This window comes from Trematomus bernacchii, unplaced genomic scaffold (assembly GCF_902827165.1).
Source record: "Trematomus bernacchii unplaced genomic scaffold, fTreBer1.1, whole genome shotgun sequence".
Classification (NCBI taxonomy): Eukaryota; Metazoa; Chordata; class Actinopteri; order Perciformes; family Nototheniidae; genus Trematomus; species Trematomus bernacchii.
The window spans coordinates 2,716,684-2,732,081 of NW_022987973.1; the positions used below are offsets into that span (position 1 = coordinate 2,716,684).

The window sequence follows — 15,398 nt, forward strand, 5'->3', positions numbered from 1 at the left end:
TCCCGTGAAGCTCTCCACAGTCACTAGCGCCATTACAATCCAAACATTGTAAGAGTAAGATTAAGTGGGTAACCTTTTGGGAAGGGAGACGGCATTACAATTGTGTGTTCTTTTAGCAAGACAGCTCTCATTCCTTACTCAAAGCCCATCCTCCGGGAGATTTATAATGACAGTCCCAACTGGAGTGTTCACGAAGTGGAAGGGAAAACAGCCTTAAAACCATCGAGGTGTGTCCTCATTTTCTTTTTGCACTCTTTACATTACCATACATTTTTTTGTATCTGTCTTTAGGGCTTTGAGGAAATTGTGACGATTATGCCACTATTGAGTGTGGAGCAAAAATAAAAGTGTTTTAAGGGATCTCTGATATTACCATAACAACAAAGAAATTGTTTTAAGGTGAATAGAGGCCTATGCAAAAGGTACCATTAGGAATAACTTAGTTTGAATTCTGTCTGTTAGAGCCTTTAAACTATTATTTTCATAAAGAAATATCCTGATTGAAAACACTTCCATTGGAACTATTACCATAGTGTACCTCTTTACAATGTATTACTTATTTTACACATTGCTACTGCATATTTTATATTTCCTAAGTTTAGCTCAAATGACTTCTAATATTACTAATTAACGATACCTATGGGATCATCATCAAGTGTTATATTATCCTGTCTTATCTTAATAGTAGACTAAATGCAGCAGGAACAGTATTTAAAAGCAGCTCTAACCAATCTAGATGTATTTACATTGAACACACATGCAAGTGACCCTGTCCTTCTGCTGCTTGACGTCCACAGCAGTGTTGTATGTTGTTGTAGTTTGAGTTGTTATTATCTGATGCACACTTACACTGCACATTGAGTTGGACCTGTGCCTCCCTGCGTTTGATGTTAAGGCCGTTGTACGGAGCAGTCTGGCAGCGGTACGCCCCCATCATGTCCCGGCTCACATTTCTTAGCATCAAGCGGCCATCAAGTGTCTCCATCGTGGTTGCCCCTGACGACATTAGCAGGTCTTTTTCCATCCGTGACCACAGTATAGGTGGACGGGGTTTACCTTCTACCACCAAGCACACCAGGTCGATGTTACCTCCCTCCCGAACGTTCACCACCTGACCTCCTGGTGGAAGAGCCAACACTGGAGGAGAGACTGCAGGGAAGGAAAGGGCAGGGTTAGAAAGAAAATAATAGAGAGAAAAGTGTAAATACACTCTCGACATAAACAGAAAGAACCATCAATTATGTAATTGACTTTTTTTTTACAATTACACAAACTGCTGCAATAAAGGAAAACAATCTTCATACAATTTGCATTACAAAAAAGCCAAAGGATATTCTTATTTATTGTAGTTTGTTAGTCTAGTAAAAAAGGTGTAATCTGTCCAGGGACTACAGATGAAAAATAGCCTCTTGGCTAACTCTGGCACATTTACACAAATGTTGATTAATGTGCACTGTCCCTGTTAAAATAAATGAATAAGTAAAAGTATAGATAAGAATAATTCAATTTCACAAACAACAATTGACTGTAAAAAAGGGCTATATGTTAATGTTTAATAACTCTAGATAGGACATGACTTAACAATGACAGATGGTGTGAACAGAGAGACTGTAAAACAGAGACAGATGGGGAATACAAATAAATGAAATAAACTGAAATTGACCACGCTAATTTTATTGGACAATCACAGTTTAAAGCAACACAGGAACAGTAAAAAAAGATAACTGCTCAGTAATTAAGTGCGCACATTATAATTAACCACAAATAAAGCACACAAACCCACAGTTACACAAAGCCCTAAAACAACTTGACAGTGACTGTGTGTTCAGATCTGGATGCAGTCAGCTTAAAAACAAAAATCCTAGCCAAAAATGTCAAAAACATGCCTCGAACCATCACCATCTGACTAATCAAAGGATTTTTGGAGCACTTTAACTGACAGAGAGACAGTAATGGAAGTTTGTCCCGGTCTGACAGCGATAAAACATGAAAAATGAACGGAAAACCTCACCACTGTTCTGAGAGATGTTGACATCCACACGCAGCTCTGGCACCCTGCTGCCGGGGAAGTTCGCCACACAGCTGTAGGTAGCCAAGTCTCTGAACTTCATGTCAACAATCTCCAAGCTACTGGTGCCGGGTGCCATGTCTGGGTCACTGCGCAACAAGATCAGGCTATCCGAGTTGAAAACAGGTGCACCGTTCTTGTACCAGGTGTAGTTGACCTTGTCCTGTGGGGTGGCATCAACATGGCACGACAGCTTGAGGTCCCGACCCATCTGGATGGTCTCGCTGTCCTTGTTGGAGTCTGGTGTTATCTGGAAGGTCAGGTTACTCATTGCTGTGTGTGTGGGGTGAAGAAGCAGAGAGAAGAACCAGTTAAATAGGGGGTACAGTGTCAGGCTGTCTGTGCTGCAGACTTGGAGAACATCCCTGCAGAAGGGACTATTTCAAGAAAGAAATACCAGGGAGAAGACCAAATTGAAGGAATGAATATGAAGATAGTTAAAGGATATTTTCCTACTCCTTACATACTTGCACTTAATCTCTATAATCTTTCACTTTGTCTAAAAGGTATCTTTAACACTAGAAGCGCCAACGGGGTCAATTTGACCCCGAGCTGTTTTATATTTGATGTAACTTTTTTTCAATAAAATATTAAAGTCTCCCAGTTCGTGACTTTTCCTGAAAGTGTGTTATGTACCACCCTCTGTTGTTAAAAATTGTCAATATGAAGTCAGATTGAAGAAATCACCCAAAAAATTGCCATTTATACCTATTTCCGCCAAGCGGGTCATATTGACCCCACCCCTTTTCATATAAACATGACGTGTTGCTATAGCAACGCCTTTTGTCTACTGCGGTTCCTCCTTATAGATTGAGAGATAGATTGAGAGAGAGAGAGATAGATGGATAGATATATTGATAGATAGTTATAGATAGAGAGAGAGAGAGAGAGAGAGAGAGAGGAGAGAGAGAGAGAGGAGAGAGAGAGGAGAGAGAGAGAGAGAGAGAGAGAGGGGAGAGAGAGAGAGAGGAGAGAGAGAGAGATAGAGACAGTCTGTAGTGAAGGAGTGTGCTCCCGCTCACGGGAGACTGCTCGCACTGCGCTCCGCAGCAAACAGCTGTGGGGCGAGTTGAAAGTACGTTATGCTGGCCGCGGTGTCTAAATAATGCTTCCGGCCCAGCGGGCCATTTATAATGTCGAGCCCTGAGAGTCCACAGATTATATTGGTATACGTTTCATCCCTGTGCGATCAAAACTCTCTGTTCAATAAAAGAACATTTTACCTTGAAATCAATGCATTCTAATAGCGGGTCAATTTGACCCAGGTGGCGGTTTTAGGTTATAAAAAATCTCTGGCGGTTCTAGTGTTAACATGAAGCACCTCATGGAACTAATTCACATTTAGCCGATTCTACAAGGGATGTTTAATTGAACACACACACATACCTTTTGCCACTTAAATACAGAACTTAGGCAATAACTTATTGCAGCATTATGTAGAATTAAAGCTACCAGATGGTAGCCAGGTAGTCCAAACTCAGAGGGTGGTGTGCTTTTAAAATAGCGTGAGTGAGCGAGTTAGTTGGTTGGTTGGTTAGTTTGTTTACTAGTTAGGCCAGTCTTGGAGCAACTACGAAGGGGGCGTGGCGTTGATAAAACATATGTGTCCTTGTACTCCATGATTATTATACAGTATGTATATGGTTATTAATCTCTCCATTGCCTTTTTTTATTTCAACATTTGCTAGACATATTTTTTTAACGGCAATACAGTTTTTTAAGTTTGTTGAATATAAACAACCTTTTGATTTGACAAGATAGTGAACTTAGTTTTGACAGAATGGTTATTGAGAGATAATGAGAGTAAAAAAGCAATTAAAAGAAAAAAGGATGGACGTAGGAGGGGGTTCTGCCTAATACAGAACAGAAGATGAGTTTGTGACAAGCATGAAAGGCATTAGGAGGGGGCAGCCTGGCAAAAGAAAACCAAAGGGAAAAGGAAATTGAAGACGAAAGAGAGAAAGAAAGAGAGGAAAAAAACAAATTGTGAAGGAGGGAGAGACAAAAGGAGCCAGAAACAGAATACAATAACAGGAGGAGAGGAGGAGGGGTGGGGAACAAAATCAAGGACAAAGAGTAACTCTCACACTGTCACATTTCATTTTCAGTTTCAAAGGCTGCGTTTCCCCAACAGATTTCCATGTTGAATACAAAACAGCTCTCTGTATCCCCACTAAGGGAGAGACAGGCGGCGAGGAGGAGAGGAGGGCTTGATTTAAACTCCTTTCGAGCTTGTTAACAAGATGCTTGGGTGGAGATATGGATATGAAGCAGTGACCATATGTTTAAGATGATGCTGCAGCTTCACCTGGTTAGTGTGGATACAATGTTGTATATGCATTTGCAACTATGTCGCATTCCTACCTGCAGATTTGTATGCACTCATTAAACACGAGTGTGTGTGTGTGTGTGTGTGTGTGTGTTTGTGTGTGTGTGTGTGTGTGTGTGTGTGTGTGTGTGTGTGTGTGTGTGTGTGTGTGTGTGTGTGTGTGTGTGTGTGTGTGTGTGTGTGTGTGTGTGTGTGTGTGTGTGTGTGTGTGTGTGTGTCTCATTCGCCGTCTTACCACCTGTGCTGGTGTGACGATGCGTTCAGGCCCATTAAGCTAACAAGAGAAACCCATCCAGCATACGTTCTCTACAGTGTTAACTAACAGAAGAGACTGTCGCTAATTGCTTCCACTCCAGTCTAACTAATTGGAGTGAATAAAGATGATTAAAAGGGACTAAAAATAGCCAGAGGGGAGGGAAAATGGAAAGCTTCTGTTTTAATGGCAGGGGAATTAGAAAAAGAGCGATACTTAACCCGCCTATTCTGACAAGATTCACATCAGCTCTCTTTAATGATGGATCAACCGCGCGCGTGTCACACACCACACACACACACATTCTGTACACGCAAAAATGAATATGTGCCGCATTCACACATTAAAGTTGATGAATAAAGCTAGTAGTAATGACTGGACAGATGGCTCTTTTCATTTTCTGTAAGGGAAATTATTTAATCTTTAAATACTCTGTATGGACTAAAGTGAGGAGAATTATAAAAATATGTGTTTAATACAATTTCTTTGAGAATACTAAAATATTTATCATGTGTGTATTTGTAATACAAGTCACAACTAAAAATACAAAGGAAAGCAAGTATTATTTCTAGTTTCAAATATTGTAAACCTTACCAACCTTAACATTTGCTGGATGAACACAGCATGAAGTATGCCAAGTTAGGACCCAGAACGTTGTACACAAATCGGCATTCCAACAGAAATATGCACAAACAAACCATCAACCCTCTAAACACTCCCATAAACAACAGATCTGGTACCTTCTGTTCCTCTATCACCTGGGGACACACACACACACACACACACACACACACACACACACACACACACACACACACACACACACACACACACACACACACACACACACACACACACACACACACACACACACACACACACACACACACACACACACACACACACACACACCACACACACACACACACACACACACACACACACACACACCACACACACACACACACCACACACACACACACCACACACACATTACTCACTCCTGACAACCAGATTGACGTTCTTGCGGGCCTGGTTGCCCACGTTGTTGTAAGCCGTACAGTTGTAGAAACCAGCGTCGGTCGGTGTGACCGCCCGCAGATTGAGCGTTGGCCCTCGAACTTGTGCGCTGAGGGGAAGGGGCGACCACCTCAGGGTGGGGAGGGGGAAACCTGCCGTCACCTCACAGGTTAGGAGCACATCCTGCCCGGGGTCCACCACCACCGTGTCGTTCACTGACAGCCGGATCATTGGGGGAGCTGAGAGGGAAAACACAGGAGAGAAAAAAGGATTACATGAGGCTCAAAACATTTCCTCTGTGGTTTTGTGCAATAGTTGTTTTTCTTGAGCTTCGCAACTCGTGTACAAGATTGGTGGTTATTACTGCCGCTGTCATGCTGACACCTACAGTTACCTCTGTTTCTGCACAAGATGAAGGAAGGTTTCTCAGTGGGATTGCAGGATGGTTACAGGATTTTGCATGTAGTGATGACATTATTTAAAAGTGAAAAAGGGAGTATTTGTCAGTGTGGGTGTGTGAGTATAATATAATGCACAGAAAAACGAATTCCTTCAATATTAGGTTCTGCTCTACCAATAGGCCTACCAGTTGTCTTGTTTACTATAAAGTGAATATACATGTATCCAGAGGTGGGATGTAACTAAGTTCATTTACCCAAGTATTGAGATACTTGTACTTGAGTATTTACATTGTATGCTACTTTGTACTTCTACTCCACTACAATTCAGGGGTAAATTGTGTACTTTAACTCCACATTTTTTTATTTGATACGTTTAGTTACTTGAAATGGGCCAAACTGCATAATGAGTAATTTAAGTATATTTTGATGAAAATACTTTTGTACTTTTACATGTAACAAAGTATTCCTACACTCTGGTACTTCTACTTTTGCTCAAGTACAAGATCTGATTACTTTTCACACCTCTGGATGTATCAAACTCAACCCTTGCTTGATTTAAGAATCTAAAGAAACACAAGCAAAACCTGACCTTCATAAAAATAAGCAAACAAAAGCTGTTCATGTTCTCTAATGTTACGTTTTGTAATTTGTTCTGACTGCAAATGTAATGCAGTGTAAGTGTTATTGTGTGTCTCATTACACACTAATCAGTACATTTGAAGGTAATTCATGGCTTGTCCCCCTGCTTTCTCATGCCCCTTATCTTCCCAAAGCTACCGTGTCATTTCCTATGACTGCCCTAACAGGAAAAGTACAGGATGACCCAAAATGCAACTACAGAGGTGGAAGAAATCCTGTTGCCAGACAAAGATCGATTGGACCCAAGCAGTTTCAAATACAAAAAAGGGCAGAGCAGTGGGAGCGAGGGCCACAAACACTATGAACGCAAGGAAGGAGGCCATTAAAGACAGGACTGGAGCAGGAAAGGGGGGAAAGGGCCAAAAGGAAGAAAATATTAATCTTCTAAAAGGTGTTTTGGAGGGAGAGAGAGAGAAAGAGAGAGAGAGAGAGAGAGAGAGAGAGAGAACAGAAAAACAAACATTCACACACACACCTTGATAAATAAAGGGCATTAACAGTCACATTTAAAACATTTAAAGAGATTACTTAGTTGAGTACTCTTAAAACAGCTTTCTCTCAGTCTGTAAACCCAGAAATCCCCTGATATACGTGCATTGCTTTCACACTATAAGAGTGGAGTTACTCCAAAAAACACTGTTGCAGTTTTAAGCGTTTAGTTTGACTTAAACCAGGAAACATTGTGTTAATAGTGCAGATACTGTATGGAAGCATGTATGTAAATATTATCTGCATAATTCATCTTATATAATAGCTCTATCAGTTAAGTGTAGCAATTAGATATAATGTATTTCAGAGTACCAAATCAGTCATATGGTCATATAATGTAGAATTTTGCCCTTAGCACACATGCAAAGTAATCAGGATAAAAATAACCATCTGCAATTCATCTGTTCTCACAAATGTGCTCGCCTTAGTGTTACAATTGTTTTTGTACTTAAAATCAAAGGAAAATGTGAACTTGTGAAAGACAAACCCAAAGAAACCAAATACTACTGTACAGTTACTGCATTTAAATCAATTGCAATGCTTTTAAAAAAAAATACTTTATATTTTTCTTGATGGTATTAAGCTACTTTAGTGCCAGCTACAAAATAAAACTACCTCTAGCAAGCGACAGCTGGGAATTGTGGTTTTTGTTAAACCCATAATAATTCCAACAAATTGGGTTTTGTGGTTAAGCATCTGTTTGTTAAACAGGGCGCTTAATATTGCATATATTAGTATAAAATAAACTTGTATATTAACCATCAAACTGAGCCATTGAAACCCTCTACATCACATATAGGTGCAATGCTACCTGCAGCATCTTGTAATAGTTCTTCTGGATATCACGGGGTGTCAGTGGGGTGAGAGCAGTGACCAAAATGTCACCTGTTTAAATCCCTCAAGTGTCTACAAAACGTTTTTGTTGGAGTAATATTTGAACTCTCCTCCTCTCTCATCAACTGCAGTAAAAACCACCCTGGGGCAAAGCAGTCAAACGTCAGTTTTTCAACCAGAGCTGCTTCACTGGCCACGAGTTACTAATCTGTGCTGGTACTGTTGAGCTCTGTGGTGCGAAATCCTGTCTGTGTGTTAGCTCTGCCATCTTATGTAAGGAATTTGTAGCAGCATAAAAGACGCAAAAACAAGGTAATTGTATTCTGTTTTAAATGAAGTTTGTCAACCTGCCTCTATGATTAATGTACATACTCCCTATTACACTGCCATGTCGACAGGATAATAATGTCGGTTTTCCTGTAGGAGCTCTGTAAGACATCACGCAACACGTTGTATAATAACCATATATTGTTTAGCATATGGAGGCATAAAGAAGCATTGCTCCGTTGAGACACGCTCAGGGTAATTTCATACTTGGCTACTGAGCTTGTGGAGCACATTTTCCAAATTATTTGTATATTAATTTAAAGGAAACACCAATACACACAAACACACACACACACACACACACACACACACACACACACACACACACACACACACACACACACACACACACACACACACACACACACACACACACACACACACACACACACACACACACACACACACACACACACACACACACACACACACACACACACACAGTAAAGAGCTCGAGCTACCAACACCTTCTTTATTTGCGACTGTGAATTCATTCCAATTCAGCGGATGAAGAAAGCTGAAAGAGGCTTACATTCTCTAATAGGTTTAGACGCTGGTAGAAAATAAACAAATCCAACCTCAGAGTCAGAGCCAGGTGAGCCAAGTGCAACCTGAGTAAAAAATGATCTGCTGCAAAATGTGAAGGCGGTTACCTCTTTCTACCATTTTTCAATACTTTCGATAGGGTGCCTGGGACAATAAAGGGCCTTGAGGATACAGTATTGTGCACTTCCATATACCATGTCTTGTGATAATCCTGTACCTATTCATAAAGCAAGTTTTCAGTTGTAGGGATAATGTTTAATGAGCCTTTGAGTCTTGAACCTGCTTACAGTTATCAGAGGTGAAACGATTATCATTGTTATCTTTCTTTAAAATGTTCTTATAATCTCTCCTTTTGATGTTCATTTGCATTTGCTTATTCCATTGAGACTTGTTTATGAGAGTGAAGAGAGTAAAGTAGTATAATACATATTTGTAATATAGCAAATATTATCTTTGCTTATGCTTGCCTGGTTAATGAATCACTAGTGTGTAATGCTTTGTGTGTGTTTTTTGAAAAAAGAGCTTTATCTATCCATTGTATGTTCTTAATAAAACATTGAAACAGGGCTAACTGTACAGTATATATTCGGATTAAGCTTTTTTATCATAGCAGGGACACTTTGTGTTTCCTTACACATTTGAGGCACTTATTTGAGCACCTCTGCAGTCAGCAGATTAGGAGGAAGTTCAAAGGTCAGTTGCTGATCCTTCTTGAAAACAGGGCTAAGACGGTCAAAGATACATTTTCTAACTACTTTTTTTCAGAAGCCAACTGCCAATTTCAGTTTGACAATCCTGAATTAAAAAGAACAAGATGTGATTGCATTTGCATTTGATGTTATATTTCAATGTGTATTTTATTAGTTTGAATATGTGCAAAAGAGCATATTCAATGTCTTTCAGTGTCTCTTTCCATATTTGTATTCACTCTTGTGGGTCTATGCATGATTATCCATGCAGAATCTATCGTGATCACATCGTCGTATAAAGTAAATGTCTATCAAAACACACTCTTTTTTAATAAATGATCCAATTACTAATACTCGATTAAATATGTTTACATGTATTAGAAGCCAATTGTTTGTAAGTCAATATTAAGCTATTACTCGGACGATACAATATTAATGACATTTCTTTTACCATTACGTTCCCTTGAGCAATTTATTTAGTTAGTCATACATTATGTAAGCATGGACGTGTGTACACTTATTAAAACGTGTTTCCTTTCTTTTTACAAAACATCTGTTTACCATGAATCACATTGAATTGTTGTACATAACATATACATATTTATATTCGAGCAATTTGAAGAAGTGTACTTGTGTTCTTTTAAATGACTCTGGAAGACCCAAAGAGGAGACTCCAAGCTTTAATCGACCTGAGAGAGAGTTAATCCTCAGTGAGGGAGCGACCCCACAGAGTACAGGAAGCAGTTCATTCCTCTAATAGACTTTGGTCAGTTCATCCCTTCAACTAATCTCCTTTTTTAACAGATTGCAATCGCCATAATGAAAGAGGTACAGAGAGGCTCAACAACTAGTTTACAGACGCTTATTCTCCAACATACACCCAGACACCCTTCTACTCATTTACATGGGTGACAACAATTATTCATGCAAATACTCTCACTAATGGGACAGCTCTTTAGCTAACCTCACTAGTGACGGCTCTCAAGCTGACAAGACACTTCTCTTGTGTAACAACTGCCATCAGCGCATAAATAGCACTGTCCACCTTCATTGTATCAAATTAGAACGCTATGAGAGTAAACCCCCGTAGGTCTGAAGAGCTTTCTAAGTATTCAACAAACCTCCATGGAAACGGTGTAGCTGTTCGTTAAATACAGGTTGAATAAAATAGAGTATCAGGGCGTTTGGGAATATATTGAAGCCCTGTATGTTGTCATAATTGATTATACCCGCATTTTGAGGTCCATTAATCAACGAGTGTATGCATGCAGCTCATGTGGTTTTCCTCTGAGGGCCCTGGTGTTCTACATGAATTTAAAACATTTGCAAGTCAGGTTAATTGGATTCTAAATGAGCTATAGGTGATTTATAAGGCAAACAGTATGAACAAACGCTACAAATTAATACATGAATAAACAAATTGAAATTCTAAGGGCAGAAAGGCAGTTTGACAAAATCTGGGATGAAGACAAAATAAAAGAAAGATCGCTATATGTGAAGCAAGAAGGCGGTGGGGGGGGGGGCGCTGAGGATTTGAAAAATTATAGCTTCAATTTCCAGGGGATGTGTGGGTGATGGTAACGGTGGGATCAGCCAGCGCTCTTCCCAAAGTAATGGGATTGATGTGCAGCACAGCGGTTTACAACCAGGTAACAAATGCCTCTCTCTTCCACATTCACACTCCCCTCACTCCCCCTCTTCCCTTTCCTTGCAGTCAGTTTGTCACCTCTGTATCTTGAATATCAGCCTTTTTACCTCCCCCTGTCTATAAACCTGCTTCTCATTCTTTTTGCGTTTTTTGTTCACTGCACTCTGGATGACTTGCTTCCTCTCATGCTCACTGATTTCAGATTAAGGTAAAGTCGGGTTATTGGGGGAAATCAACTGGAAATAAAAATGTTGGTTTGGATAGAGGTGTGTGCTGATAGTAGCTGTACTGTATGTGTGTATTTCATACAAATGAACATTACATGGAACTTTAAGTCACTCCTAAATAAGCTGAGGCAGCAGGATTGTTGAAAGCAACCAAAAAGATTCTGGTGCCAACACAAGAAAATGATTCAGGTTTTTATTTTTGAAAATGGAGCATTGGTGGTTATTACCTCTATGCAGTCATGATACCCTGAGGCATGGTGGGGAGATGTATGTATTTTGAATCCAATGCAATATGCCAACACTTTACTCTGACTTTGAGGTATTATATGTATTTAGGAATGATATAATATGCAATAAAAAATGAGGACACTGCTTTGAGGCATCATAAAATAAAACCAAGACAATCACAAAAAACAACAGAAAATGTGAGCTATTTTTAAATGTAAATGTCAACAAAAAACATGTTTAAGACAGAAGACTAAGAGAAAATTGATGAAAAAAACTAAATTAATAACGGTGTATAGCTGAGTGCATGTGTATGAGTGAGTGAGTGAGTGAGTGAGTGAGTGAGTGAGTGAGTGAGTGAGTGAGTGAGTGAGTGTGTGTGTGTGTGTGTGTGTGTGTGTGTGTGTGTGTGTGTGTGTGTGTGTGTGTGTGTGTGTGTGTGTGTGTGTGTGTGTGTGTGTGTGTGTGTGTAGTCTTTGCTCTTCACTGTCTAGAAAACTGAGCCATGAGCATTTACATCCACAGTGAATGGATATTGATGAAAGTATGTGAACATCAGCTGTCTGTAAAGGGCTTGCAAGCAATTACTGTAGATGAAAATGAACACCACAGGAGGAAAGGAATTGGACACCTGCGAGCATATGCATTTACAGGAACACAAATACAAATTACCCAACAGTTATTGATCAGAATTGTAAATGCAATGTAGAATTGTCTGCATGGAAACAAAAAAATGTCAGGTTGATATATCTACTGTATCATTAGCCAGGCTCTGAAGTTCATTAGGAAATTGTTTGAATATGCAAATTGTGGCAAGAATATTGCCAATTCAAATATTGCAATTGGTTTCAAACATTTGTAGAATGCAGGGCATGTTTAACTCTTTAAGTGAAACTAGAAAGGTAAAATACTGAGGGCAATGAACTGAAATTCTGAGATTCTTGAAGCCCCTTCTGGTTACTTCACAAAAAAACGCTCAAAGCGGCCTTACAAGCAAATTGATTCTCGCCAGTGGTCTGGCTGTATATCCCCACCCTGATCCCCACCCAGACTGGATTTGAGACTAGTGGAGAAAAGTCCTGGTGGAGACGTTTAGGAACTTAAGAGTGTAACAGTTCCTGACATCCATACAGCCCAGGCACACATCTGTTGGTGCTATTATTATGAGATGAAGCACTAACAAATGAACACATAACAATTTTTAAATAAATCCATGTTTTTAGATTATGTTAAATGAGTGTTTTGTTCTTGTCCCTATCATTTTTCTATTATTTTCTCAATTCTCTCCTTTCCACTTGACCACTCTCAGGCAGGGATTATAGCCTCACATAAAAGCGACTGCACAGTACAATGTTTTACCACAGAGGTTTTACAGTACTGAGGGTTATTGCAGATTGCCCATCGATCCTCAACTTTTCAAGGGGGAATTCATACGTAATAGGATTTGTCACGTATTGATCTCATCATATATATTACACACTTGTATGATTGTCATATTATTGTCAAGGTATATTGTAGTAAGAGTTACAGTAATCAATAAAAGACTGAATCAACTCTTCCCTCACTCAGATTTACAGTTAGCTCAGAGCTTTGCGTCAGCTTTAAATCATGGTGCGTTTGTTTCTCTTTTCCAACATACCTTCCGCCATCATTATAGAGATTTTGTTTTTGTATCAATGCTTATTTTCTTCTGTGATTTGGCATTTTCTTCCATTTAAAGTGGACCTATCATGCTATATTTGAATAATATAGTGTAGGACCATACCTATATAAGGCATATATTTTTTTTTTTTCCAAAATACCAAACAGATCATGCATTTTAGCCATGCCTCATTTCGCTCAATTTGAAAAATGTTAGCTCTGTTTTTTGCAAGGGCTGATTCAGTGAGAACAGCACCATCTACAGGCCTGGCATATGTACTACAGCGTCTCCAGCGCTTTCGAACGGCAATGGCCGTGGCTGTCTCCTCCTGATTGGTGGAGTTGGCCCAATAGCCGTAGCGCCACCGTCCTGACGTCAGGACAGTGTTCCAATCTGGATCAGTTTTTATCAGATCCGTTGCAGCCCCTTTTTTAGAGATTTGGGTATGGAGGAAAATAGAGAGGGTTGTGTTTTCTGACACTTGGTGAGTTCCCTGGAACACCGGGGACACATATTCATGTATAAAAGACGTACAAAGGTGCATTTTGCATGATTGGTCCCCTTTAAGTAAACAGGAAAGGAACAAATATACCTTTATTGGTGCATACAGCGATGATGAAGAGTTTTCAATTTAAGTTCGTCAGTTCTCGGAAACCTTCATAAAGTATCTGATGTATTTCTTTATGGGGAGCAGCTGTTTTTCATTGCACATTTTCATTAAAGTGATTACACATACTCATGACACCTAGCTGTTTTATGATTTTAATATAATACCAAAGCTAGACCGCTGAAGGAGCTCACAACTAGAAAACATGTAGCGCCAGATTAATGATTCAGTAATAGTTTTTTAATTAAATTAAAACTACGATGATTACCCCCTTCTTTCTATCCATTGATTGGTGATTTGGTTTTTAATTTCCTTGTGCATATTTTCATTATTAACAATCAAGATCAAATCCACATTCATATATAGTGGAAGTCAATCCAAGGAAATCTACTGTTTTCATTCATCCCTTCATGTGTCTTTACTTGTGTCATTGCTGCACCCCCCCCTGTGCCACACCACTTAAAATAACATGACCAGCGCAGAAACATTGCACCATGTTCTTTTACGAGAGGCAGGAGAAGAGGATGTAGCCGCTGTCAGCAGTTACTGGAGGGCAGAAACCCCATACTCAAATCCCAGAGTGGGATTATGATATAAAAATCAATCAATCCCCTTGTCCCACCGCGGTGAATCAGCGGTGATGGCATGACCTAGTTGGATGGATCTAATCTAAGCAGCGACTGACGCCACAAGGACAAAAGGGATCTCAGTGGGGAATAACAAAATACGCTCATTAGATAAATATAACAGAGGATAAAAAATAAAGCAGCAACTCTCTGTTTGATTTCCTCTTTTAAAATCCCTCTACCTCTCATGTGACCTTCTGTTTATCCCTCTCCCCCACCTTCTGTCTACTCTATTTGTCATTTTCTTCTTTTCAGTTTTTCCCTGTCTGTCAATGTTGTTATTTCAGTCTTGGTTTCTAGTTAAAAAAAATTGTGTAATCCAAGAGGCAGGGCATTATATTTCCTGATATGTAGCTTCCTCCATTCCTCCATTCTCTGAGAGTCTATTAAGCTCATATAAACAACAAAACATGTTTCTTTCCTTTCTTTCTTTTCTATGTCATTTCCATTGGTTATTTCTTAATAACACACACACACACAGAAACACACACAACGCAGTGTGTGTCCTGTCACTCTGTTAGGCTGTGAGGTCCAGACAGATTGGATGTTCTGGCAAGTCGCTGTGTCTGAAAGCCAGCACCAGGCAGATATGTCTTTCTATGGTGGGTGTGTGTGTGTGTGTGTGTGTGTGTGTGTGTGTGTGTGTGTGTGTGTGTGTGTGTGTGTGTGTGTGTGTGTGTGTGTGTGTGTGTGTGTGTGTGTGTGTGTGTGTGTGTGTGTGTGTGTGTGTGTGTGTGTGTGTGTGTGGGGGGGGGGGTCTATCTGTCTGCTTGGTTTCCATGTGTGTGAATGTTGACTGCACCCAATTGATCTCATCCACAGGAGTCC

At 39.8% G+C, this 15,398-nt stretch overlaps 1 protein-coding gene across 3 annotated transcripts in view; it reads right to left on the reverse strand.

The window, feature by feature from the left end:
- Positions 1 to 15,398, reverse strand: part of LOC117471186 (MAM domain-containing glycosylphosphatidylinositol anchor protein 1) — a 167,935-nt gene that overhangs the window by 51,299 nt on the left and 101,238 nt on the right. For all 3 annotated transcript variants that reach the window (XM_034116023.1, XM_034116022.1, XM_034116024.1), the window contains 3 exons: positions 5,652 to 5,909; positions 2,012 to 2,341; positions 850 to 1,149 (listed from right to left, as the gene is read on the reverse strand). In XM_034116023.1, the coding sequence (XP_033971914.1) occupies positions 850 to 1,149; positions 2,012 to 2,341; positions 5,652 to 5,909 (888 nt within the window). The remainder of the gene's footprint in view (positions 1 to 849; positions 1,150 to 2,011; positions 2,342 to 5,651; positions 5,910 to 15,398) is intronic.